Raw genomic sequence first — 26,042 nt, forward strand, 5'->3', positions numbered from 1 at the left:
TCTACAGCAAAGTATTTTTTTAATGGATTCTTTGAGTATCAAACTTTATTGTCCTTTTTAGTTTGGGGTTGGTTTTGTTTTTTTTTGTGGGTTTTTGTTTGGTGGAGGGGTATCTCAAATAGCCCATGCCAGCCTCAAACAGTGTGCTGAGAATGATCTTCAAGTCCTGATTCTCTGCTTCCACCTCCTATGATGGGATTATAGGCATGCACCACCATGCCTGGCTCTATTACACATTTCTTTATCTATGTCAGAAACTATTCTTTGATGAGAAACTAGACTAAAGCTTCTAAATTTGAAGTAGCAGTTATGAAATTAAAGCCTTGTATACAATGCTGAGCATAGTGCTTAACACAGTCTTGGTTATCCAAAAACTTGTTTTCCCTGGCATGTTAGGTGATTTCCTTATATTATGAAAATGAGTTTGGAGATAAAGCCAATTTCTTGTCTTAGAAAAAAAAATGCATCTGGATTGAGAGATGGCTCAGAGGGCCCTTCAGAGAATTTGAGTTCAGTTCCTAGCACCACATTAGGTGGCTTACAGTCAACCACCTGCAACTCCAGTTCCAGTGGATCGGACACCCTCTAGCCTCTAAAGGCACCTGTCCCAAATGTGGTACACATAAATATACCTACATGTGAATACAAAAGCTGGAAAAAAGTATTTGGTAATGTATGCAATAGTGTGTGGGTAGCATTTCTAGGAAATACTGTTTCTCTAGCTACTCACCACCACCACCACCACCACCCCCCCCACACACACACACACCACGAGATAGGGTTTCTCTTGTGTAGCTTTGGCACCTTTCCTGGAACTCTGTAGCCCAGGCTGGCCTCGAACTCACAGAGATCCGCCTGCCTCTGCCTTTTTAGCGCTGGGACTAAAGGTATGCACCATCACTGCCCAGTGATGCCACGTGGTTTTTAACATTTCTTAACTTATACTATTTTACTTAATGTGTATTTGTGTGAATGTATGATGTGTACATATTCATGAGGCCAGAAGGAGACAGATCCCTTGCTGAAGTTACAGGTAGTTATGAGATGCCCAGCATGGGTGTTGAGAACTGAACCTGGAGTCTGATGGCTGAGCCATGTTTCTGGCCCCAGCCACATGGTTTGGGTTTTTGGGTTTTGCTGGGCATCAAAGCCTCAGCTTCACAGCAAATTAGGGGTCAGCCAAAGCAATGCAAAATACTCAAGAAAAGAGCAATCTAGAGAGGTTTTTGTTTTGTTTTTGAGACAGAGTCTCCCCATGTAGCTCTGTTTGGTCTTGAATTCACTGAAATCCACCTGCCTTTGCATCCCAAGTGCTGGGATTAATGGCACAAGAACTGTGAGGATCTTAAATAGTATCTTGCAAAGCTATACAGGAGAAATGCTGAAACAAACAGGAATTAAATACTGCTATATTATAGTTTCCTGGTCACTTGCTCTTAATTGTATGCTAAATAATGAAATGAGAACTTCGACTCAGATTACAAACTCCTCACCCAACTACCATACTACTTGTTTTAGGGTTTCTGTTGCTGCTGCAAAACACCACGACCAAAAGCAAGTTGGGGAGAAAAGGGCTTATTCAGCTTACACTTCTACATTACTGTTCATCATCAAAGGAAATCAGCAAAGGAACTCAAGCAGAGCAGGAATCTGGAGACAGGAGCTGATGCACAGGCTATGGAAGAGCGCTGCTTAACTGGCTTGCTTCACATGGCTTGCTCAGCCTGCTTGTAGACCTCAACTACCAGCCCAGGGATGGCACCATCCACAATGGGCTAGGCCCTCCCCTACTGATCACTAATTGAGGAATTAGACCCACTTTAGAGCTGGGTCTCATGGAGGCTGTTCCTCTCTGATAACTAGTTTGTGTACAATTGACACACAAAACCAGCCAGTACACTACTACTCTTAAGGTAAATGCTTTTTCCATCCTCTGTACTCAAAGTTTGAGTTATCCATCACAAACACTGAACAGCTTCCACATAGGAAAACCCCTACACAAGGTACTATGAAAAGTGGCTGTTTTAATTTTTTTTTGTATCTGTTGATTGATGTATGCATGCGTGTGGGTGTACATGCATGTGTAGATGAGCTGTCTTGGTTTATTTTGAGACATGTCTCACTATGTAGACCAAGCTGGCTTTGCAATCAGCCTGCCTCTATCTCCTTGGTGTAGGATTAAAGGTATGTGCTACCACTATGCCTGGTGACACTTTTTGATACAGGGTCTCATTGAATTTAGAGTTGGCTGATTTGACTGGCCTGGCTAGCCAGAAAACTCCAGGGATACTCCTGTCTCAGCCTCTCCAGAACTAGGAATAGGGGCATCCCTGCTTTTAATGTGACTACTAGGAAATCAAACTCTGGTCTTGAGACAATAGGGTGATTCAATGTAGCAAGCACTTTACCAACATCCATTTCACTCTGTTGTTTTTTAGTTTTGGGGTAGGAGCTCATATAGCTCATGCTGGCTTTGAATATGGTGTAGGGTGATATCTTTATTCCACAACAACCTGTTGAAGTGGTACTAGTATTGTTTATTTGGATACAGGGTCTCATGCACCCCAAACTGATCTACCTTGAAGTGCTGGGGTTATACATCTGTACCACCACTTTGTTTATGCAGTGTAGAGATGAAACCCATAGTGGCTTTCTGCATGTCAGGAAGGCACTCTGCCAACTGAGGTACACCCACAGCCCACTGTTATTTTACAGAGACATAAAAGCAGGCCTGTGGTCAGCAATTCTCAATGTTGCTTAGAGGACAGCTGGAGCCATACTGAGTGCATGGACTTCATTCAACAATAAATGAATCTACTAAAGGTTTCTAGGAGAGGCAGGGATTAACAGGAGTCTTCAACTTCATAGAGAAGTTGTGGCTTGCAGTGGTTATTGTTAAGTAAATAGACAAATACTAGAGCTTGCAAAAGGGCAGGGGAGGCTACAAGGCATTCCTCGTTCTATTCTTTATGCGATAAGAGACAAGACGCTGGCACTTTTTTTTGTTTTTGTTTTGGAGACAGGGTTTCTCTGTGTAACAGTCCTGGCTTTCCTGGAACTTGCTCTGTAGACCAGGCTGGCCTTGAACTCCCTGAGACCCACCTGCCTTTGCTTCCCAAGGGCTGGAATTAAGGTCTGCGCTACCACCCCCCAGCCCAGGCACTAGCTTTTATGTTAAAATTCTCACAGCAGGATACTTTAACCTTGAAAGAATAGGATGATTTAACCAGTACACAGCTATTGGACTAAAGAAAATAACTTGAAGCCGGGCAGTGGTGGTGCACGCCTTTAAATCCCAGCATTTGGGAGGCAGAGACAGGCGAATCTCTGAGTTCGAGGCTAGCCTGGTCTACAGCACAAGTTCCAGGACAGGTTCCAAAGCTACTCACCCGTACCCCCTCCCCCCCAAAAAAGAAAGAAAATATCTTGAAATACCAATAAGTAAATAACTTTAATTTTTATTTATTTTTGTTATTTAAATTTTTCGTTTTACATACCAACCACAGTTCCCCCTTCCATACCTTTTCCCGCTCCCCCACGCCAGTAAATAACTTCTAGTTCAAACCAATTCTGAACATTAGGGCATATTTTAAACTTAGAGAAGGGAATGAAGATAAATAAAAGGCCAAGATCCTCAAACCCCCGGTAGATCAAACTTCCCCTTTCCTTAGGAAGGTCAGCTCCTGCCTTTGAAAGAGTATCGTTTTTAAAAATGTATTTTACTTTATGTGTGTGTGTGTGTGTGTGTGTATGCAAGTGAGTGTGGGTACTTGCGGAGTTCAAGAGGTTGTCGGATTCCCTGGAGCTGAAGTTATAAGCAGTTGTGAACCACCCACCCAACGTGGGTACTGGGAACTGAACTGCGGTCTTCTGGAAGAGCGGCAAAGCGCCCTTAACCGCCAACAATGTTTGCTTGCTTGCTACAACTCTACACTCACGTTTTCACGAGTGCAAAAACCGAGGAAAAACTTCTACAACCATTTCCCTTATGGCTTTACTGTGTGATCTTCCATAAACTGCTCTCCGGTGTCAGTACGCAAATTAAAAGGATAATTTCACAATGGACAGTCCTGGAGATGAAACGGTAGCGCACGAACGGCGTCCACAGTAGACGGTGTTCGGGAACTGCTGAATCTTCCCCGGAAGGATACAGCCCTACCCCACAGATGACCCAATAACTAAAAGGAAGGGCCAGCTACAACCACCCCTGAGCAGGCAAAAGCCTAGGATCCCACCAACCGTTCCGAGGCCAGGCAGCCCACACTAACCCAGACCCGCCATCCGGCAGCCCAGCCCTCCACCGCCATCACCACACACCCACTTCCGGCCGCGGCAGGCCTATGGCGTCACGTCCGCCCCCGCCCGGCCGTGCCGGGGCCTCTCTAGGCTGCGGCCTCGCTGGCCCGCCCGAAGCTTTATGGTTGCTGGGCTGGGCCGTGACGTCTTTGCCCGGGCTGCAGCGGGAGGCCGCGGCGGGGAAGATGGCGGACGGGAAGGCGGGAGAGGAGAAGCCCGAGAAGCCGCAGCGAGCCGGAGCCGCCGGAGGTGAACACAACCCCAGCGTCGCGGGCTACGGGGGCTACTCCGGCCTTTCTCTGGGCTTTTCCCGGGGTGGGGAGAGGGTGGACGGCATCCCGAGCGCGGGCGGACCCGGCGCTCGCCCGGCTAGGGGCTGGGCCCCGTTGAGCGCCGGGCACGCCCGGTGTGGCCCGCGGGGGGGATCCAGGCCCACGTAAGCCTCCTCAGAGGGAGAGGCCGCCGGTTAACCACCCGGCCCTGAGAAGGGAGGTGGCTGACTGAGCTGGGGGTGGGAGCCCAACAGCAGAGAAGGAGCTCAGGGCCCGCTGCGCACTCAGGCCCCCCGCGCGAGCGCCCAGCCGCTTCCGCGGGCACCGGCCCCCAAGCCGGCTTTCCGCGGGCGCCGGCCTCTCGGAGACACGTAGTTCCTTAGGTTTGCGGCTCCCTCTTCCCCGAGGAGGTGCCAGACCCCAGCCCGCTCTTGGCTGTGTTTTCAGATACAGCATTGATAAACCCCGCAGTGGGATCAGCCGAGGCGATGCAGGGGGAAAGGAATCCGGTTCAAGCAGCAAAAGCTTGAAATTAGGGGTTGATTCACTTTTTTTTTTTTTTTAAACACTCTCTGTCTTAGGCTGCTAACAGCGCAGCCTGTGCCGGATTTTTTGGTTGGCAGAGCAGGCAGGTGTGCCCTTCCTGTAGTTTGTCACGAAACTGAACTCAGATTATAGCCATCCTCTCGTTCCTCCTACCCACGTAATTTTTGATCGTGTGCATAAAGGCAAAGAAATACGTAGTCTCTACCCCCTACGCCCTTTTGTCGTACCAATATGTAACACGTGTGAGCCGATCATAATGTCTTGTTTAGAATGTTTTAATGTTTCGCTATCCTAGCTCCCTTCGGTCTTAGTCCTGAAAGACTTAAATGTGAGACTGTATAGACTCAGTCGTGCATAAAGGCAAATAGTAGGCTCTTAACCAAGTTTGTTAATTGTCGTGGCAATAAAAATTACTGAGAAGATAAATGTAATGTTACTTTGGACGAATTTGCTTCTTTAAAAATATGTACAGTGCTATTAGTTGAGCCAAAGCCCCTCCCCTCTTTGTTTGTTTGTTTGTTGTTTGAGATAAAGTCTCAGGTAGCTCAGACTTCCGGTACTGAAATTACAGGCCCTTGGCCACTTTGTCAAGTCTCTTCATTTTTTTTTTAAATCAACCCTTAAAATAGCTAATGAAAATATTTTAGTTCTATTACTTTAGACCTCCTCCACTCTTGTTAAAAGTAGTTTAAAGTAAAACGACAGCATAAGGTGTCTGAGATGGCTTTGAATGTAACATCCTTTTAACTTGAGAGGATTGTGTTAAGGTAAACTGTTTAGGGGGTTGTGTAGATTACTAGTCAGTATCAAAAAAATTATGGTCTTTGTTGGTGACTTAAAATAACAGTCCTTTTCTCCATAATTTGTCTTATGTCATATAGATTATTAGCCTCAAAATAAGGAAATTATACAGAGGAATCCTAAATGAAACAGTCTTCCCATAGATAGGACTGAATTGATAAGTTTGCAGCAAATATTCAGCTCTTTTGGAAAACTTGGAATTTTTCTTCTGTTGCACAGCCCACAATTTTGGAAATACAAGTATTTTTCCTATTCATTTATACTAAGGATGGACTTTACTGCTGCATTCTATTTTAATAAACAGAAATTTCCCAAAATTAAAGTTAATATGTCTCTACAGGGGAGACTATTTGAACTACTTTTTTTCACTTCAGTCTACTTTGGAAGACACCCCCCAACCCTGACCCTTTTTTAAAAGACCTTTTTTGGGGGTTAACAGCAGTTCATTAACTTAAGTAGAAATTTAGAGACCAGCAAATTAATACATAATCATAGTCGTTTCAAGCTATTGAGGGTTATGCCAAGACCTACTTCAATGATGTGCACCTGGTGTTAAACATAGCTCATGGAGGACCAGTTACTTAGGTCCTCCTTTTTTTAAGATAAGGAAACTACCAGTGTGCACATGGTTCATGAATGGTACCTTTGTAGAATTACATTTTCTTACGAGGTCTTTTTCCCCTCCCTAAAGTAAAGTACCTATGTCCTCTAAAGGCCAAACCCCATCTTAGCTATTCAGTGAAAAAGGAAAAAAAAAATTCTATTATCGTATATGGTTTAATTGACATTAACCTACACTCGTTTGCTTAGAATGGATATAAAGTAGACAAAAGCCTTCATTAAAATATTTTTCATTTATATTAATATATTCACAGTATTAATCACTAGTCATTCAACATTTTGTTTTCCACAGTTTTAAAGTACAAAATGTCTTAAAAAGCTAAGTGCTGAATCCCAGCACTTGGGAAGCAGAGGCAGGAGTAACTCCCAGAAATTCAAAGTAGAAGTTTGAAGTACTCCTGATCTACATAGTGAATTTCAGACCAGCCAGGACTGCAAGTGATACTCAGTCTCACAGAACAAAAGCAAGCAAAATGTCTCAGTAAATTGAAAGTAGAGCTCCTTGATTAAAAGTTCAAATAATAAACTAGTACATGTTTAAAGAAAAACTTTCAAAACTTAGGAATTTATTAATATTCAGTGATAATTTCAAAGTTCACATTTGCTTGAAGTAATTTACTAATGATCCATATTTGAAATTATAAATATTTTAATAATAATCAGTAGTAACATTTGTCTGCTGTTTTCCCATTTTAGACCATTGTTTTATTTGCTTCTTTCCTAAATGCTTTGTGTATTTTGCTACATAATTGCTAAGAGTATTATATACAGAGAAAATAACCAACCTGTGTGCCACATTGAACCTGCTTGTGCTAAGAAATAAGAGCTAATCACGGTCTCTGTATCGGTGTGTGCACATGAATGCAGGTGCCTGGGAAGGCCAGAAGAGTTGGATCCCCTGGAGCTAGAGTTAACAGGGATTATGAGCAGCCCACTGTGGGTGCTGGGACTCTTAACTAGGGTCCTGTGGAAGATGAGTAAGCTCACTTAACTGCTGAGCCATCTGCTGATAGAATTTTTTATATCTTCAGATAAGAGCACAGAATACAATTGGGTTGATGCCAGTTACTGCTTAAGTATACTAGATTATGATTCTAAGTAAAATGCACAGGACAGACTCTCTTGTAGTCCAAGCTGCCTAGAATGCCCTTTGTAGTCCCTGGTGGCCTCGGATTTACCCGTCTCCTGACTCAATCATCTGAGTGCTGGGATTACAAGCATAGGCCCACTACCAGTTTAAAATTGTTTTAAATTGGGTTTTAAATTGAGTTTTCAGTTTCTGAAGAGTAGTTTTTCATTTTTTAAAATTCAGGTACTTTTATGTATAAACAAATGATTGGTACCCCAGGAAACTATTCAGTACTACCTTTGCTTTTGGAAATACCCAAATTGAATCCTAATCCAAAGAAAGTAATTCTTTTTTTTTTTTTTTTTTTTTTTTTTTTTGGTTTTTTCGAGACAGGGTTTCTCTGCGTAGCTTTGTGCCTTTCCTGGAGCTCACTTGGTAGCCCAGGCTGGCCTCGAACTCACAGAGATCCGCCTGGCTCTGCCTCCCGAGTGCTGGGATTAAAGGCGTGCGCCACCACCGCCCGGCTCATTTTTTTTTTTTAATCTGTACAAAATCAGATGTTGTATTGAAAGTGCTTATTGTTGAACTGCATGGTGATAAAAGCCATGATCCCAGCTGCCCTGGAGAAGAAGCAGGAGGTGTGCAAGTAACAGACAGGAATGCCTGGGCTTGGGCAGCATAGTGAGACCCTTTCTGGAAATAAGAAAACTATTTGGGCCTGTAGGTCGGTGGTACAGCACTTACATAGCATGAATGAGGCCCTTGGTTCAATCCTTGGTGCCACGAAGTACTGATCCATCTAAAGATGCATCATTCCCAAATTGTGTGGACCTAGGTTTGTAGTCTTGAGTCTTTGATCTTTTGACTTGTCAGTTACTGGGTTCAACACCCCCACCCCAAATTCCCATTCTAGTTTTGCCCCATGTTCTTATTGACCTTGCCAAGGCAGTCATTTAGAGTATCTTTTGCTTTTCTACAAGTAAATTTGACTGCTCATAGAATGTATCCTGTATAGTAGACCTGGAGAGAAAAAAGAAAGATCGGCCAGTCTTTTAAGTCTTTCCAATGTGCTCTTAAATAGTCTTATATAACAAACCTAAGATACTCAAGATGTGAAGTCATTATTGATTTAATATACATAGAAGCAGAATTATTGAAAGACATCTTGCTTTCTACATATATATGTGTGTGTGTGCTTTCTTGAAATTAAGATTAGCTCTTCTTTCATTCATGAGGAAATAGTATATGAGCCAAAGTCTGACTTTGAATAGCTCTTACAGGTAGCTTAACACAGGTGCTATCCCAGCTTTTGGAGTAAGTGAACTCTCAAGATGAACTTGAAGTTCTTTTTTGACTCCAGAGGTTATGTAAGGTGTATCTTGAATAACACATCACTTAAGAACCTGACTAGCTGGGGATGTAGCTCAGTGTAGAGTGCTTGCCTTGTATGTGCAAAGCCTGGGTTCAGTATGGTAGAGGAGGACAAAAGCTGTATACTGAATTCACAGTGTAGTTTTAATGATGGTCATGCTCATGATTAGAAGTTTTGTGTGATTAGGACTGACTGCATTATTGAGAATATTATGATTTATTAGCCAAGTGTTTTATCTTGCCACATGACTGATTATTTACAAGTTAGTTTGTACAAAAGAATTTGTAGATCTTAATTTCTGAACATCAGAATTCCACAATGGAACCAAGATTATTGTACAACTAATAGGGTAATGTTTAGCTGAAGGGTATTTACTTTTTGTGAACTCTGTGTTTATAATTTTAAATTGCTCTGTATTTTATGCTAGTTAATTCATGGGAGCCTCTTGTACTGCCACACAGTCTCAGTGCCTGCTGTATGCTCTAACCAACAGTGGAAGAGACTGTTGGGTCAGTAGGTGACAGCTGCAGAGGTGTCTGCCTTGTAAAGATGCTTTGTGAGGTTGCTGCTCCCATCCATCTGCTCAGTAAAAATAGCTCATCTTGGTAAGTTGTTTCGACTTCACCAGGACCTGAAGAAGAAGCAGAAAAACCTGTGAAAACTAAGACTGTTTCTTCCAGTAATGGAGGGGAAAGTTCCAGTCGCAGCGCTGAAAAGCGATCAGCTGACGAAGAAGCTGCAGACCTCCCAACAAAGCCTACAAAGATCTCCAAGTTTGGATTTGCCATAGGTAGTCAGACGACAAAGAAAGCATCAGCCATATCCATCAAACTTGGATCAAATGTGAGTTGCTTTATGTCTGGCCTGGTCCTTAAAGATCTGTTTTGTTACTGCTCTTCTGAGTGTGTGTGTATAGTTAAGCAAGAGTTCACAAGGGAAACTGCTTTAGCTGACTCTGAACTTAGATGTAAGTAGTCAAGAAAAAATGAACACTTTAGGAAAGGTCCATGCATTCTATCTGACAGCAGTTGAAGAAAAAGGCATACTGTAGAGAATGCATGATTTTTAAAGTAATCATTTAGAATTTTTCTTAGTTGAACAAAGTCTCTGAAAAATATTTGAATTTTAGGAATTTTTAAAAATCTTTTACCATAGTAAATTAAAAGTAATAATTTGTATTGTGCTATAGCTCTACTGAAGAGTATATGCTTAGCATTTGTGAGGCCTTGAAGTCAATACCAAACATTACATACCCCTAAATTGTGGTAATAACTATAAACCAGCTCTATTTGTAACTTAAAGGAGTAATGTAGTAAGTTAAGTTAACTTTGTACGAATTTCCTGGTTCTCGATCTCTGGTGGTGGTTTCTGCTTTTTAATTTTTTTTTTGTTGTTTTTTTTTTGTTTTGTTTTTGTTTTTTTGTTTTTTGTTTTTGAGCTGAGATCGAACCCAGGGCCTTGTGCTTGCTACGCAAGGGCTTTACCACTGAGCTAAATCCCCAACCTGCTTTTTAATTCTTGAATGTCAGATGCATATGAGCTTTATACTGAGCTTTATACTCCTGACCGTGGCATATGCTGTTTCTAATAGTTGTCCAAGACTGGAAGGTAGTGTGGTATATCATGAACAAAGGGAGAAGTATTAAGAGCATGCAATAGGGGTCTGATCAGAAGGACCTTATAAGACGAAGGAAAGGTTCTCAAGCCTGAGTACTTAAGAACACTATGAAGCTGAACTGTCCATGGGAGTTCTTAAGTAGAGATGTCCAGTGGACAGATGACAGCCTTTTTGGAATATTCAAAGAATTTTATAGTTAATGGGAATGAAGGAAATTGACCAGAGTAGTACAGAGAAGGAGGAATCACTAACAGATACCAGTGTCTTGAGTAGGAGCATCAGGCAGCAGAGAGACACCCAACAAAAGGTGTGAGAATTTGGATAGTCTTTAGAAAAAGCTCTATCCCTGAAGTCAGCAGAGAGAGATTTCCCAAAAGGAGCTGGTGATTAGATCAAATGTGCATGCTAGTCACTGGGGGCCCTGGGAGCTTATTGCAGTGGAATGGAGAGGAGATGGGTGGTGGGTGAGAAGAATGTAGATGAACATGATTGAAGGGCAACGGTAGACAGTAAGTGGTAGAGAAACACCGTGTGCTGCCCCTTGTCTTCTGAAGGAACTGTAGTCATGGTAAGATTACTGTAGGGAAGACAGCTTCATTACTAGTTACTACTTCTGCATGAGTCCCTTAGCTTAACTAATACTAAATTATAAATCCTAAATCCTAATACACAAAATCAAAAAAGTAAAACTTACCTGCTGGTAACACTTGTTTTCAAAGATATAATGGGTTTGCTCAAAATACTGAGTTTCTTACTGTATAAGCTTACGAAAAACATTGAGCCTTCTAAGAGCAATTATTTTTGATTAAACAAGCCTATATAAATTTTGTGATAATTCTGTTAAATGTTTCTTCTTCAGAAGCCTAAGGAAACAGTTCCAACTCTTGCTCCAAAAACCCTTTCAGTAGCAGCAGCTTTCAATGAAGATGAAGATGTAAGTTAATACCTGCTTTATTTTACTTTTATTTTTAAAGGGGTGAGAGAGAGAGACAGACAGACATGTGTGCCATGGTATGCATGTGGAAGTCAGGGGACAACTTTTGGGGGCGGTTCTTTCCTTCTATCACAGGATCCAGGGAATGTCTCAGGGTTGTGCAGGCTTGCATGGCAAGCTCTCTTACCTGCTGAGACATTCCGCTGCCCCTGTTTTTACTTTAACTAGTCCCTTAAGAAGATAATGGGGGCTGGAGAGATGACCTGGTGGTTAAGAGCATGCACTGTTCTTCCAGAGGACCAGAGTTCGGTTCCTGAGAGCTGACTCACTAACACCTGTAACTCCCAACTCTGGGGGATCCAGCTCCTTTGGCTTGCACAGGCACCTGCACACACATGCACATATCCACACAACACACACTCAGACTCACACATATAATTAAAAATAATAAACTTGTTTTGTTTTGTTTTGTTGTTTTTGTTTTTGGAGACAGGGTTTCTCTGTGTAGCTTTGGTGCCTTTCCTGGAACTCACTAGGTAGCCCAGGCTGGCCTCGAACTCACAGAGATCCGCCTGGCTCTGCCTCCCGAGTGCTGGGATTAAAGGCGTGCACCACCACCGCCCGGCTAAAAATAATAAACTTTTTTTAAAAGATAGTGATGGAAAATTGGAGTTTGTACTAATGGTAGTTGATATCAGTAAAATAGTATTAGTAGAATTTTTTTTGTAAAGCCTAAGAAAATTGGATATATCTTTTTTTGTGTTGTTAAGTATAGAGCTTAATGGCTTAGACATGCCAGGCAACTGTTCTAGCACTGAGGTACATACCCAAAACTAAAAATTTGATGGGTCTGCGTATTGATTTAAATGTATTTTTATAAATATTGCTAATTTTTAGACAAGCTTAAGAATCAAGTCAGATGCTTATAATAAATAATACATACTAGGAACACTCTCTTTCAAAGGTATAGAGGTAAGAAAAACCACTTGTGGAGTTGGTTCTTTGACCGTGTGGGTCCTGGGGACTGAATATCGTTGTCTGGCTTGGTGGCACCAGCACCTTCCTCCCCCGAGCTCTCTCTCCAGCCCTCTCCTGCCTGACCTCACTACTGCTACCTTCAGTGATGTCGCTTGTGCTGCGTGGCGCATCCGTAGCAGGGGTAACAGTACAGGTGCTTCCGCCAGAACTTCCACTCGATGAGTGTGTTTCAGAGTGAGCTTGAGGTGTCTCTGCTATTCTGTCTGTCCCAGTTCTCTCGTGCTCCTTAGAGTGTTGACATTCTACTATACACAAGGATTTTCCGTGGAATTTTCCAGGTGTTTTTTTTTTCCCCCTTGTGAAAGACATGGTCACACATACCTCAGACTGACTGGCCTGGAACTTGATAGATAGCTGAGGATGGCTTTGAATTTCAGCTCCTCTTAGCTCTAACTCGCATGTTTTGGTATTATGGAAATGTACCACCATACCCATATATACCATACACATCTTATGTGGTGAGGAGGATCAAACCTGGCCAGAGAGAGCCCTGTGCATACTAGACAGCTGGGATTAAAGGCACACTTGACTGTTTTGTCTTTGAGGCAGGAACAAGTCTTAGAGGTAAGGCTAGCCCCTGAATTCACTAGGTTGCTGTGGGTAGCCTTGAACTGATCCTCCTACCACTCACTCTACCATACTCGGCTGATGAAACATTTGGATATGAACAAGTCCAGAAGGAAAAGATAACATGGGAAGTGGGGAAAGTATATAAATGGAAAACAGTTGGTACCTATATTGCAGCAGTGCCTTTTATGTGGAATGTCTTAACGGTGTGGCTGTCTTTTATATGCTTATCCGTTGTGTTCCTTTGCAGTGTATATTCACTTCTGCAAATGGAGAAGTGTGCCTAACTAAACAATCTTAGGCTATGGTTTTGTTGTTCAAGTTATATACCATAACTCACTGTCTTCCTTAATTTTAAAGATATTGGGGTTTTATTTCTTAAGCCAGTTCACTCTGTATTCATAGCTGGCCTGGAACTCGGTATGTAGAACCAGGTTCCCTGCAACTTGCAGAAGTCTTCCAGCCTCTGCCTCTACCTCCTGAGTACTAGCATTAGAGGTGTGGATCACTGTGCCTGGGCTTTTTCACTTTATTTGCTTTTTATTGTATTCTTTGTTATGGCTCAAAACCACTTGAGTGAAGGAGGCTGGAGAGATCGCGCAAAGGTTAAGAGCGCATTCTGCTCTTCAGAGGACTTTGGTTTAGCACTATATCTGGCAACTTCGACAGTTGTAACTGTGGCTGCAGGGGGGGGGGGACCTGTTACCTCTGTCCTCTCAGGGCATCTATGCCCCCAACCCCTCCCACCCAAGAGAGCCAGTTTTCAATTTTCTGTTGTGAATATATATTTTGACATTTGCTTGAACCACTTACTCATAGACACCTAGGCCGATTCTGTGTCTTGGTCAATGTGAAAAGTGCATCAGGAAGCATGAAGTTCCTATGTCTCCTTGACATACTTGTTTTCTTTCCTTGGTTCTATTTGTAGGTTTTTGAGGAACCTTTTATATTGTGTTTTGGCTATACAAATAAACTACATCTTTGGTATGACAGTTACCTTTCTCTTCATCCTTCCTAAAATTTGTTTTTGTGAAAATAGCTCTAAGAGATTTAAATTTTGTGTGCGTGTATATGTGTGTATGTATATATTCTTGTCGGGGCATAGATGCCAGACATGGGTGCTAAACCAAAGCCAAGTCCTCTGAAGAGCAGAATGTGCTCTTAACCTTTATACGATCTCTCCAGCCTCCTTCACTGAAGGAGCCATAACAAAGAATAAAATAAAAAGCAAATAAAAGTGAAGAAGGTCCGGCACAGTGATGCATGTATTTGTGAAGGCCAGACCTCAGCACCAGGTGTCTTCATTTAGTCTCCATGTTTGTTTGGAGACAGGGCCCTGTTGGTCTGGAACTTGATGATTCATTTAGACCAAGTGAATTACTAATTTAATGTATTCATCTCAATTTACTTGTTCTGCAGAGTGAACCAGAAGAAATGCCTCCAGAAGCAAAGATGAGGATGAAGAATATCGGAAGGTACCACAGTTTTTCATAATTACTACAGAGCTATAGGGAAATGAAGGGAAGAGTAAATTGCACACGTTACATGAATCTATACTATCCCACCTGAGCCCACAAAGATTTAAATCTATCCATGATTTACATAGGAGCAGTCCTGGTGGCTGCAAGCCTGTCATCTTTCCTAGAGCTTACAGAAAGAACGATATCCGATCCTGTTACCAGGTCCAGGCGAAGGACACACAGTTTTTATTGTTATATTTATTTAGCTTTAGCTCGATATATAGACTGGGCTTGACTTGAACTCCCAGAGCTCCTTCTGTCTCTGCCTCCAGAGTGCTGGGATTAAAGGTGTGCACCATGACATTCAGTATACACACGGTAAAAGTGAAACACAAGTTCACATAAAACGTAGCACTGCACGTTTCTGTGTATGACACATCTTTGGATTTATGTTTCGTTTTTACATATGATGGTGATAAGCCACCCAGTTAACTTTTTAACCTTGTTTGTGGGTTTTAGGTCACTTACTGTGCTACAGATTAGTTTGTTTGTTTGCTGCAGTGTTGGGAATTGAACCCAGGGTCTGGTCATCTGGAAAAGTACTCTACAACTGAGTTTATACCTCCAGCTCTCTGGCAGCAGTTTTAGAGCTAACTGTATATTGGCATTACCTTAAATGTGTGTTAAAATCCACACATTTGGTTATGGGATGGAGCTCTTGGCCAAGATGCACTAGGCCCTAGGCTTTCCACAAAAGGAAAAAAATATGAGGGTGGGCCTAGAGTTGCCTGCCTTTCATCCTCACACTCAGAAGGCAGAGCTAACAGGTACGGTCTTGAAAAGTCAGAACAGTACAAAACACCAGTCTCCCCTTCCCCCTCCTGTCCTTGCTGCAGACATACTGAATATAGAGAGGACATTTAAAAATCTCTGCAGGGGTTTCTGATAGTCTGTATTTATAACAAATGTTAAGCAAATATATATTAATAAGTTTAAAACAAACCAAGACAACAATTTGAATAAATTGCATTTCTTTTTAACACAGGGACACACCAACATCGGCTGGACCAAACTCCTTTAATAAAGGAAAGCATGGCTTTTCCGATAATCAGAAGCTGTGGGAGCGAAATATAAAATCTCATCTTGGAAATGTACATGACCAAGACAATTAAATGAAGTGTTTTGAGATTGGGGTGTGGGTGGGTGCAGTTAGAAGGAACAGTCTCCTTTTGTAAAGAATGGTGTAAGACTAGCTTTGGAGCCGGTTTTTCTTTTCTTTTTTTTTTCTTTTTCTTTTTTTTAAGATTGAGTGGTACACTAATAAATGAGAGTTTGAAATTAGAGGTAATTTATGTTTTATATACAGATTTCAAGACATTTGCTAATTTTGTAGTTTCATGTGATTAGTTTCCAAAGGTTACAGATAATAAAGAAATCAGAAGTGGTACCTTTCTAAGAATTGCATATTTTTTTAGACACAACTATTAGCACATTAAGAGGGAAGCCAAAAGTTATTGTCTACTTAAACTGAGCAGTTCCTCTCCTGACTCCACTCCCTCATTACCTGGACTGTCTGGCTCCCAGGAGCAGCCTCGTAGATAGCATTGGATTGAGAAGACGATGTTACTGGACTATCGCCTGAAGTAAATTTAGATAAAATTAAAATAAACCTTTTCCTATGGGCATTTCATTGTTCTGAGTTATCATATACTAGTATTGCATTGCTATCAGTGGGTATGGACGCTTTGCTCTTTAAAAAAAATATTTTTTTTTGTCAAAAATTCTTATGTGAAGTATTAAAAATAGCCCACTTGACTTTAATGGAGGTTGTCTCCGTTCAGGAGTCTTCAAAGAACACTATTTGCTACCAAAGTGAATCAGTATTTTGAATGTGCTTCTCTTGGTTTTTATTCTAGTTCCTATACGCATTTCCACCAGAACTTGAGGCGAATCGTAAGGAAGCTGTTTCTTTTAAAGTAAAAACCCCACCAAAAACATCAGTGTACATACTGCTTTAAGTATTTAAAAGGTTAAATACCAAAAAAGGAAAAAGAAAAAGTTATAACATTGTATGAAGACAGATAAGGCAATGCACTTTCTGTGACTTTTGAAGCATTTGAGTTACTAACTTACTAGATCCAATTTGAATTGAACTCACAAGATTGATTTGTACAACTCCATGGCTTATTTTAAGTATACACTTGCTGACCAGTGATTTCAAAAGCACACTTTAATGACTGAAAGAGGACAGAAAATGCTTCTTCAGACACATTTTCATTAGGAAGTCTCTCACCACATCTACTCTTAGATTTGTGTATTGCAGGGTGTTTGTTTTGTATTTTTGTATTGTATATGGACTTTTTTAATGTGACAGTTAATGCATCTTTAATAGTCACAGACAAAAGAAATGATAAGATTTCCTTGAAAATTACAATGTTAAATTGGGAGGCAGCTTCAGTGAGTTTCATTGGTGGTAATTATTCACTAGGCATTTTTTAATGTAATAACTTCCAAGAAGCAGCCTGCGGATATTCCTAACACTTTGTTCACTACATTTAAGTTTACTTAATAAGCCCCAAGGAAAACAATGGAAATGTACATAGCACTGTTCTTACATGATTTAAGTATATCAAGATACATAAATTTAACTTTTATGTAGGCAAACTGTTCATTTGTCCATTTTACTGTTTGTTGAAATAACATCTCTCCGACATATTCTTTACTTGACTCAAATGACATATTAACCTGAGGTCAAGATGAGGAGAGAGAGACGACTGAGCTGAATGTCTTTACTAAAATTACAATAAATTTTGTCAAACTTGGAAGTGGTCTTATTTTCTATTTTATTTAACAATTTCTTACGGCGTCTTTGAAAAACATTTTTAAAATATTTTGTGTGTATGGCATACTGGCATGGTTGGGGAAGTGAAAATATTACCTTTATAGATGCTCATTAGACAGTTGTCAGGATGGTCTGTTACTCTGCCTTACACTGTTCTACAGATCTTCACACTCCATTTACAACACTACTATACCTCCAGTGCAAGAGACACTTCATTGTCAGTTCCTGAGTAGCCTCTGTTTACTCCTCTTTCCACATGTATTTATTGTGGGTGCCTGGAGCCTTAACTAATAAATAAAAGAAGTCAGATATTGGGGTAAGAACCTGAAAGAGCAGGGGAGCAGCCAACAGTGACTTCCTACCCTTTCGTTCCTTCCTCCAAAAAGGATCAAGATCCTCTCTCAACCAAGCCTTACAACTTCCTGTTGCCTATCTGTCTACAGTCCTCCAAACCTCTATGGCTAATTTTGGGCAGCTAGCTCCACCCTAACTCCAAGCAAGCTTGTCAGACAAAATCAAAATACCACACAACAGATGCCCATGCACATGTGCTACTGTATACATGTCAAAGGTCAGAGAACGGCTTGAAGGAGTCTGTTCTCTCCTAGCCTGTGGATTTCAAGTCAATACTTGAGTCATCGGGCTTAGCTGTAAGCATCCTTTCCTGTTCTTGCCAGCCCCTAGATTCTTGGTTTTTTATTTTTTCCAAGATGGTTTCCCCTGTGTAGCCTTGGCTGTCCTGGAGCTCACTCTGTAGACCAGGCTGGCCTCAAATGCTCAGAGATCTACCTGCCTTTGCCTCTCACATGCTGCCAAGGGATGAAAGGCGTGCGTGCACCACCACTGACCGGCTTCCCTAGATTCTTCAGTAGAACATACAAAAGTGCTCATCTTTTTTTGTTTTCAGTTTTACTCTGACTAGACTCAAAGTTGCCTCGGCCTCTCAAGATGCAGGGTTGACATTTATCCTCTATGACCTTGTGGAAAAGCGTTGGCCAGTTATATACCATAGATCCCTCAATTAGAGGAGTGCATAATATATCCTTATTAAATTCACTTAGTGTGCTTTGGGTAACACCACTGATCCCTGTCTTATTAGCAAGTGCATAGTGTCAGTTGGTTCTGTTGCTGTTTGGTTTTGGTTGGGCTAAGGATTGAACCTAGGTGCTTATGCACATGAACTGTTTCGTCAGCCTCGTCAACAGTGTTAACTTGTAAAATGGTGGTTTCCTGTGATAGATTTCTCCATGAAAGTACAGTAGTTGTACCCTTGCCGGATTCTTTCTTGTTGCCTTTTATACTGAGGTTAAAGATAAACTCACCCTTAGTTTTTCAGTGTTTCCATTTTTCAGAGTTTACACAGACTTTTATTTTGAGTATATGATGCAATTTGATAGGGGTATTAAGCAAAAGTGGCTTTTATGTCTTTCAGGAAATGAATGTTTTCAATTACTATGGCAATAAACATTTTGTCATGCTGAAATTGCTACCTGATCCTAATAAATGCTTTTGTCAGGAGTGAATGTTGAATTCTGTTAAAGTCTTCTTAAGCAATGATTTAATTAAAGGACCCAACCTAAGAAACCCCTGGGGTAGCAAAGGTATCAAATGTAGGAAGAGACAACTATCCTTGGGTTAGGAAAAGAGATAATTGAATTAGAGAATAAGAGAAAATGTATAAACTTAGGGCAGAGGCTGAGAAAGCGCAATTGGGAGAGTGCCTAGTACGCAAAGAGCTCTGGGGTTGATCCCCAGTACAGCAAGACCCGGGCGCTGCCAGTGATTCATACCTGGAATCCAGAACTTGGGAGGTGGGAGCTGGCGTGTTGAGCTCAGCGTTATCCTTGACTAGATAGACATTGAGGCCAGCCTGGGTCACAGGAGACCCATCTTGGTCAGGAGGTTGTGGTGGTAGTGGTCAAAACTGAGAAAGGGTGCTGCAGGGAAGAGCTGTCCATCACAATGAAAACAGACTCTGGAAATGTGGTCCAAGCTCTGTAAGATCTCTGGTGGTATGTAGCTCTCCGCCCTCGGGGGGGGGGGGTGTCCATCATTAATTAGAAATAGTACTGTTGTTACAGCTCCTTCTCCTGTATAATCCTGTTCTATGTTGGCCCCTCATTATTGGGTAACTGGGAGACATGAGAGGAGTTGTCTCTGTAAAGTGAATTAGATCAGCCGTGAGCTAGGGTTCACTTAAAGAGAGTCGACAACTTTGAGCAATGGCTTTGAGGCACACCATAGTAGCCATCCACCTAATTATCACACAACTCCACATTTTAAAAGTATCTTAAACAGCTCCCATGTCACAACGTTGGTCTTCTAGCTAGATAGCTGACAGTGACCTGGAACTCCTGAGCTTCCTGCCTCTGCCTGCTCAATGCTGTGATCACAGTGCATTGGTTTTAGTCTGTGGTAGGGACTGCCCAGACTTCATGCACACTAGGCAAGCACTCTACTCACTGAACAGCCAGTGCTCTTAGTTTGTTTTGTCCTTTGAGACATAGTCTCTATGTAGCCATGGCTGACTTGAAACTTGCTGTGTAGACTAGTCTGGCCTACAACTTAGAGATTCCCTTGCCTCTGCCTCCCAAGTACTAGGATTAAGTGTAGGGCCTGTGTACATTTCTTATGTAATAATACTAATGTACCTTGGGTTTCTTTTTTTCAGAGATCATGTCCACTTTGGGGACACTTTTGAGTCAGGTTTTCTCTGTGTGACCCCTCTAGCTGTCCTGGAACTCGCTCTAGAGATCAGGCTGGCCTCAAACTCATAGAGATCCACCTGCCTCTGCCTCCTGAGTGCTGCGATTAAAGGTGCACACCACTGCCCAGCTGGGGACATTTTATTTACAATATCCACTGAACTCACATTATTTGTAAAAATGACTTCGGAGAGGAACCAAAGGTAGTCCAGATAGAGATATGGTAGTTAGCAGGTTCAGAAAATAAAAAATTCAATTTTGGTAGGCCTGGTGGTGTACACCTTTAATCCTAGTACTCAGGAGGGAGAGGCAGGCGGATCTTTGTGAGTTCAAGGCCAGCCAGGAAGACATAACTCCTGTCCCCCCCCCCCAAAAAAAAAAAAGAAAAGAAAATGGAGCTAGAGAGATGACTTGATGGTTAAGAGCACTGGCTGCTCTTCCATGGGTCTGGGTTTGAGTCCCAGCACCCACATGGAGACTCACAACTGTCTAGAACTTCCAAGGGTGTCTGATGTGCTCCTTTGGCCTGTGCCAGCACCAGCTATGCATGAGATACAGCAGACATACATTCAGGCAAAACATTCATACATGTAAAATAATGACGTCTTTTAAAAAATTCAATTTAAAAAGATCCCAATTTTCTCCAATCTTATTTATACTCAAAAATTTTAAGTTTAGGTAAAATACAAAGAAGTTTTTTTTTTATTACAGATTGAGAAGATAATTCTAAAATTCAAGACAAAATGAAATAAAGGGGTAACCAAGCATGGTGGTATAGGCTTTTAATCCCAGCACTTAGGAGGCAGAGACAGATAGATCTCTGAGTTCAAGGCCAGAGGGGTCTATCTGCATGGTGAGTTCCAGGACAGTTATAGAAGGCTATGTAGTGTCTCAAGAACACTGCCCCCCGCCCTCAAAAGCTAGACTTATTCTACCAGATTTCAAAATTACCATAACACTATAAGACTACGTTATTGAGGATCAGAGATGGAAAAAGAGCAAAGCTGAATGAGTAAAAGCCTACCCTTGTATGAGTATCTCTACAGCTATGGCACACACACAATTAAAAACTTTTAAAGAAACAAGCTGGGTATAATAGTGTTGCACACCTTTAATCCCAGCATTTGAGAGGTAGAGGCAGATGGATCTCAGTGAGTTCAAGGCCAGCCTGTTTTACAGAGTGAGTTCTAGGACAGCCAGGGATACACAGTGAAACCCTGTCTTGAAAAACCAAACAATAACAGCAGCAAAAAACAGTACTTAGAATCAGCAAGACCTGGCTGTCCTGGAACTCACTACGTAGACCACACTGGCCTCAAACTCACAGAGATCTACATACCTCTACCTCCCAGTGAGGGGACTAAAGGTATGTGCCACTATGCCTGGGTGAGATTATTGGTCTTAAAGGCTTGTAACGAATTGTGAAGATGACTTGGGTCCATAGAAGTCAGTGAACAACACTTCTCTCTCAAAGTGTAAACCAGCTTAAAACATTCACCAACATTAGAATGGCATTAAAGTGGGCCTGTTCTCATATTGCTGAAGAATTCAAATTGCAGTTGCTCACTAGGGAGGTCACATGCTGCAGAGTTAATGTAAAATAGTCTCTTGAGCAACCCAGCAGAAACAAGCCAACTGACCAGGAAGGACCAGTCCTGGACATCGGGGTAACGGCTCCCAAAGGTAAGGCTTTGTGCTGCTAGGGCAAAATACCAGAATGGTAATTTATAGATAAGAATATAGGTCATTCTCTCCTAAAGGTGGAGGCGGAAGTCCGTGATCTAGGAACTTTCGCCTCGCATCTGCAAGATGGCACTTGCTGTTACTAGGCTGAAGTCAGAAGAGCCAAAACCACCTAGGCCTGTTAGAGCACTAATTTACTTGTTGGAGGTGGAGCCTTCCTGACCTAATGATCACCTTCCAAAGGCTACTACTACTTTTTATTTCCTTTTCATAGATGGGTGTTTGGCCTCCATATGTGTCTGTACACCTGACAGCCACAGAAGCCTCTGGAAGACACTGGATCCTCTGGAACTGATGGGACAGATGCTTGTAAGCTGCCTTGTGGTTGCTTGGAACATGAATGCTGAATAACAGGGAAACATTCAAAATAGAGCAGACCCTGCTAGAGCAGAGCTCATATCCCTTGAGAAAAGTCCAACAAAGTAGCAACAACCTCCAAAACTTGAGAAAAAAGTACATTGAAAATCATTACTTAAATACCTTCACACCACATATTTCAATAGATTTACTAATAAATCTATTGAAGGCTAACATTTATTTATTTATTTTTATTTATTTATTTATTTATTTGGTTTTTTTATTTATTTTTATTTATTTATTTATTTATTTGGTTTTTTGAGACAGGGTTTCTCTATGTAGCCTTGCACCTTTCCTGAAACTCACGCTGTAGTCCAGGTTGGCTTCGGACTCATAGAGATCCGCCTCCCTCTGCCTCCTGAGCACCGGGATTAAAGGTATGCGCCACCACCGCCCGGCACACTGGCTATTCTTATAGAGGACCCAAGTTCAATTTCCCAGCACCCACACGGCAGTTCACAATTATCTTTAACTCCAGTTCCAGAAAATGCAACACCCTCTTCTGGCCTTCATGGGCAGCAGGTACCCAAGTGGTGCACAGACACATACAGGCAAAATACCCTTATACATTACATGAAATAAAATCCCAATCAGTAAACCCTGGAGATGTAAGTTAGCTTCACGTCCAGAAGTTTAACCTGGAAGTTACCTGTAGTAACCTGGAGAAGTTCTGCAAACAATCACCGCCCTTTGTAATAAGTAGACAGAGAAAGACAGATGTTATGGTGACTCCTATAATCCCAACAGGCAGGAGACTGAGGCAAACATGTGAGTGCAAGACCAGCCTGGGCTATAAAGACACACAGACAGACAGACAGACAGACAGACACACACACACACACACACACACACACACACACACACACACACACACGTTAGAGGATTAGTTTCTACTAACAGTAGAAACATTACTTCACTAACACCAGTGATCCAAACTGCTGTGACAGCAGGAGCAGTAACAGAAAGGCTGGGGATGTGTAGCTCAGTTGGCAGAATGGCCTGGAATGTATCTGTAATCCCAGTACTGGTGATGTGGTAGGAACATCAGAAGTTCAAGCTCATCCTTAGCTACACATTTGAGTTCAAGACCACAATGGGCTACAGGAGACCCTGTCTCAAAAACAAAAACTAAAGATGTTTCTTCAGGTACTCAGATTTGGTCAGGAGACAATTCATCTGACAACAAACCAGGTCATGTCTCTGAACAGAATCACTATAGATAAAATACAGACTTTTCCATATGTTATCATTACAGCTGTACTGGGCTGGTCATGTTGGCACACACCTGTAATCCCAGTACCCCAGAGACAAAATCAGAATGGATGCTACAGGTTTGACACCAGTCTGCCTGGTCTGCATAGCCAGTTCCAGGCCACTGGAGGCTACCTCGTGATACCTGCCTCAAAAACAAAACATGAACTACAGGGATGGTTTAGTGTTTAAGAGCACTTTGGAAGTTTGGTTCCCAGAACCCAGGCTGGACAGCTCATAACCACTTAATTACAGGGGATGCGACATCCTCTGGCTCCCACAGGCACATGCACACACATTCAAAGTAAATAAATCTACAAAAGTCACAAAACAAACTCTGCTTAAGTTTGGGAAGCTTCTTAATTTGTTTTGATGTACATATGTGTCTTTATGGATTTGTGCATGGTCATGCAGGTTCCCCAGGAGACAAGAGTGGTCGGGTTTCGTGGGAACTATAGTTACATGTCATGAGGAGGTCCTTTGCAAGAGCAGTATGAGCTCTTAACTGATAGATCATATCTCCAGCCCCTAATTGTACTCTCCCCTCCCTTGCCCTCCATTTGTTTTTTTGAGACAGTGTTTCTCCATGTAGTCCTGGCTGTCCTGGAACTTGCTCTGTAGACCAGGCTGGCCTCAAACTCAGAGATTCTCCTGCCTCTGTCTCCTAAGAGCTGGGACTAAAGGTGTGCACCACCAATGCCCCACCCCTAGCTATAAATTTAACATATCTAAACTTGGCAGTTATTTGCTCTCCCATTAACTTTGTCATAAGAGTAACTGAGTAAGAAGTTTTAATAAATTGTTTTCCCCTAATGGTTACTTGTAACATGAATTACTAACAGTATTATTAATTAAAAAACCTGGAGCAAGGTATTGGGGTGAAAGCTGAAAGATCAAAGGGATAGAACAGACCAGCCACGAGCTCTTACCACTAGGAAATCCTCAGCCCAAGAGAGAGCTACTTCCTGTATACTCCCGCCTTATATACCTTTCTGTGCCCTGCCATCTTACTTCCTCTCTCCGCACAGCTACATCACTTCCTCTTTCCACCCAGCTCTATCACTTCCTGTCTGTCTGTACAGACCTCCAGACCTCTATGGTTAACTAGCACTTAGATTAAAGGTGTGTACCACACTTGGCTCTGTTCCCAGTGTGACCTTGAGCTCACAGAGATCGGATGAATCTTTGCCTCCCAAATGCTAGGATTAAAGGCTTTTGCTATCACTGCCTGACCTCTATATTTAATATAGTGGCTGGCTTTTTCCTTTGATCTCTAGGCAAGCTTTATTTGTTAGAGCACAAAAAAAATACCACAATTACTTTTAATACATGTTTATTTTTTTTAAGATTTATTTATTATGTATACAGAAGAGGTGCCAGATCTCATTACAGATGGTTGTGAGCCACCATGTGGTTGCTGGGAATTGAACTCAGGACCTCTGGGAGAGCAGTTGGTGCTCTTAACCTCTGAGCCATCTCTCCAGCCCAAATATGTGTTTAATTTCCTTATTCTAGAGACTGAGAAGATTGCTGGGGGGCAGTGGGGGAGGCATTTAAAATGCAGCTGTGTGAGCAGGAAGACCTGGGCTTAGATTCCCAGAGCACACTTAAAATCTGGGCATGGTAATGTGTTGTTGTTTGATTTTTTTGGCTCTTTTGGGGGTCCCGTCACCCAGCTCCAAAGAAAATCACACATGGAGGCTTATACTTACTTATGAATGCTTGGCCTTAGCTTGGCTTATTTCTTGCCTACTTTTCTTAATTTTAAATTATTTCATCTACCTTCTGCCTCTGGGCTTTTCCCATTCCCTTACTTCTGTAAATCTTAACTCTTACTCCCTGGCTTGGCTATGTAGCTGGGTGGCTGACCCTTGGTGTCCTCTTCTTTCTCTGGTTACTTCTCCTTTCTCCCAGATTTCTCCTTCTATATATCCTCTCTGCCTGCCAGCCCTAACCTATCCTTTCTCCTGCCTACCTATTGGCTATTCAGTTCTTTATAAGACCATCAGGTGTTTTAGACAGGCAAAGTAACACAGCTTCACAGAGTTAAACAAATGCAACAAAAGCACAAGTAACACATGTTAAAATAATATTCTACAACAGTAATGTACATCTGTTGTATCAGTGCTACGGGGTGAGGCATGAGCATCTACGCAGATTCCAGGTCAGGCAGTCTAGCCAAAGCAGCAAGCTCCAGGTTTAGTGATACACTTTCAAGAAAATAAGGTGGAGGGCCAACAAGATGCTTTTTTTTTTTTTCTCCTCGAGACAGGGTTTCTCTGTGTAGCTTTGGAACCTGTCCTGGGACTGGGATTAAAGGCGTGTGCCACCACTGCCCGGCACAAGATGACGCTTTCGTAAAGGCACATGCCACAAAGACTAATGGACTGAATTCAATCTTTGGGACCCCCACATGGTGAGAGGAAGAGAACACACTCCCACAAGTTGTCCTCAGATCTCCACACGTGTGCCCTGGCATGTGTACCCACACACACACACCACAAATTTAAAAGTGGAAGTAAAAAATAAACCAATAAGCAGAGAACAATA

At 42.0% G+C, this 26,042-nt stretch overlaps 1 protein-coding gene across 3 annotated transcripts; it reads left to right on the top strand.

Annotated features, from left to right (window-relative positions):
- The first annotated feature begins 4,356 nt into the window (after nt 1-4,356).
- Nucleotides 4,357-17,419, top strand: LOC114691922 (PEST proteolytic signal containing nuclear protein). Of its 3 annotated transcripts, XM_028867500.2 has the most exons (6): nt 4,391-4,545; nt 9,471-9,582; nt 9,658-9,820; nt 11,455-11,529; nt 14,554-14,609; nt 15,640-17,419. In XM_028867500.2, the coding sequence occupies exons 1-6, from the start codon at nt 4,482-4,484 to the stop codon at nt 15,764-15,766; spliced, it is 597 nt and encodes a 198-aa protein (XP_028723333.1). In that variant the 5' UTR covers nt 4,391-4,481; the 3' UTR covers nt 15,767-17,419. The 3 variants fall into 3 exon arrangements, with proteins under 3 accessions (XP_028723335.1, XP_028723333.1, XP_028723334.1); XM_028867502.2 differs by lacking the exon at nt 9,471-9,582 and having other exon boundaries at nt 4,357-4,545; XM_028867501.2 differs by lacking the exon at nt 9,471-9,582 and having other exon boundaries at nt 4,398-4,545; nt 9,606-9,820.
- Nucleotides 17,420-26,042: the final 8,623 nt, after the last annotated feature.

This window comes from Peromyscus leucopus, chromosome 12 (genome assembly GCF_004664715.2).
Source record: "Peromyscus leucopus breed LL Stock chromosome 12, UCI_PerLeu_2.1, whole genome shotgun sequence".
NCBI classification, from domain to species: Eukaryota; Metazoa; Chordata; class Mammalia; order Rodentia; family Cricetidae; genus Peromyscus; species Peromyscus leucopus.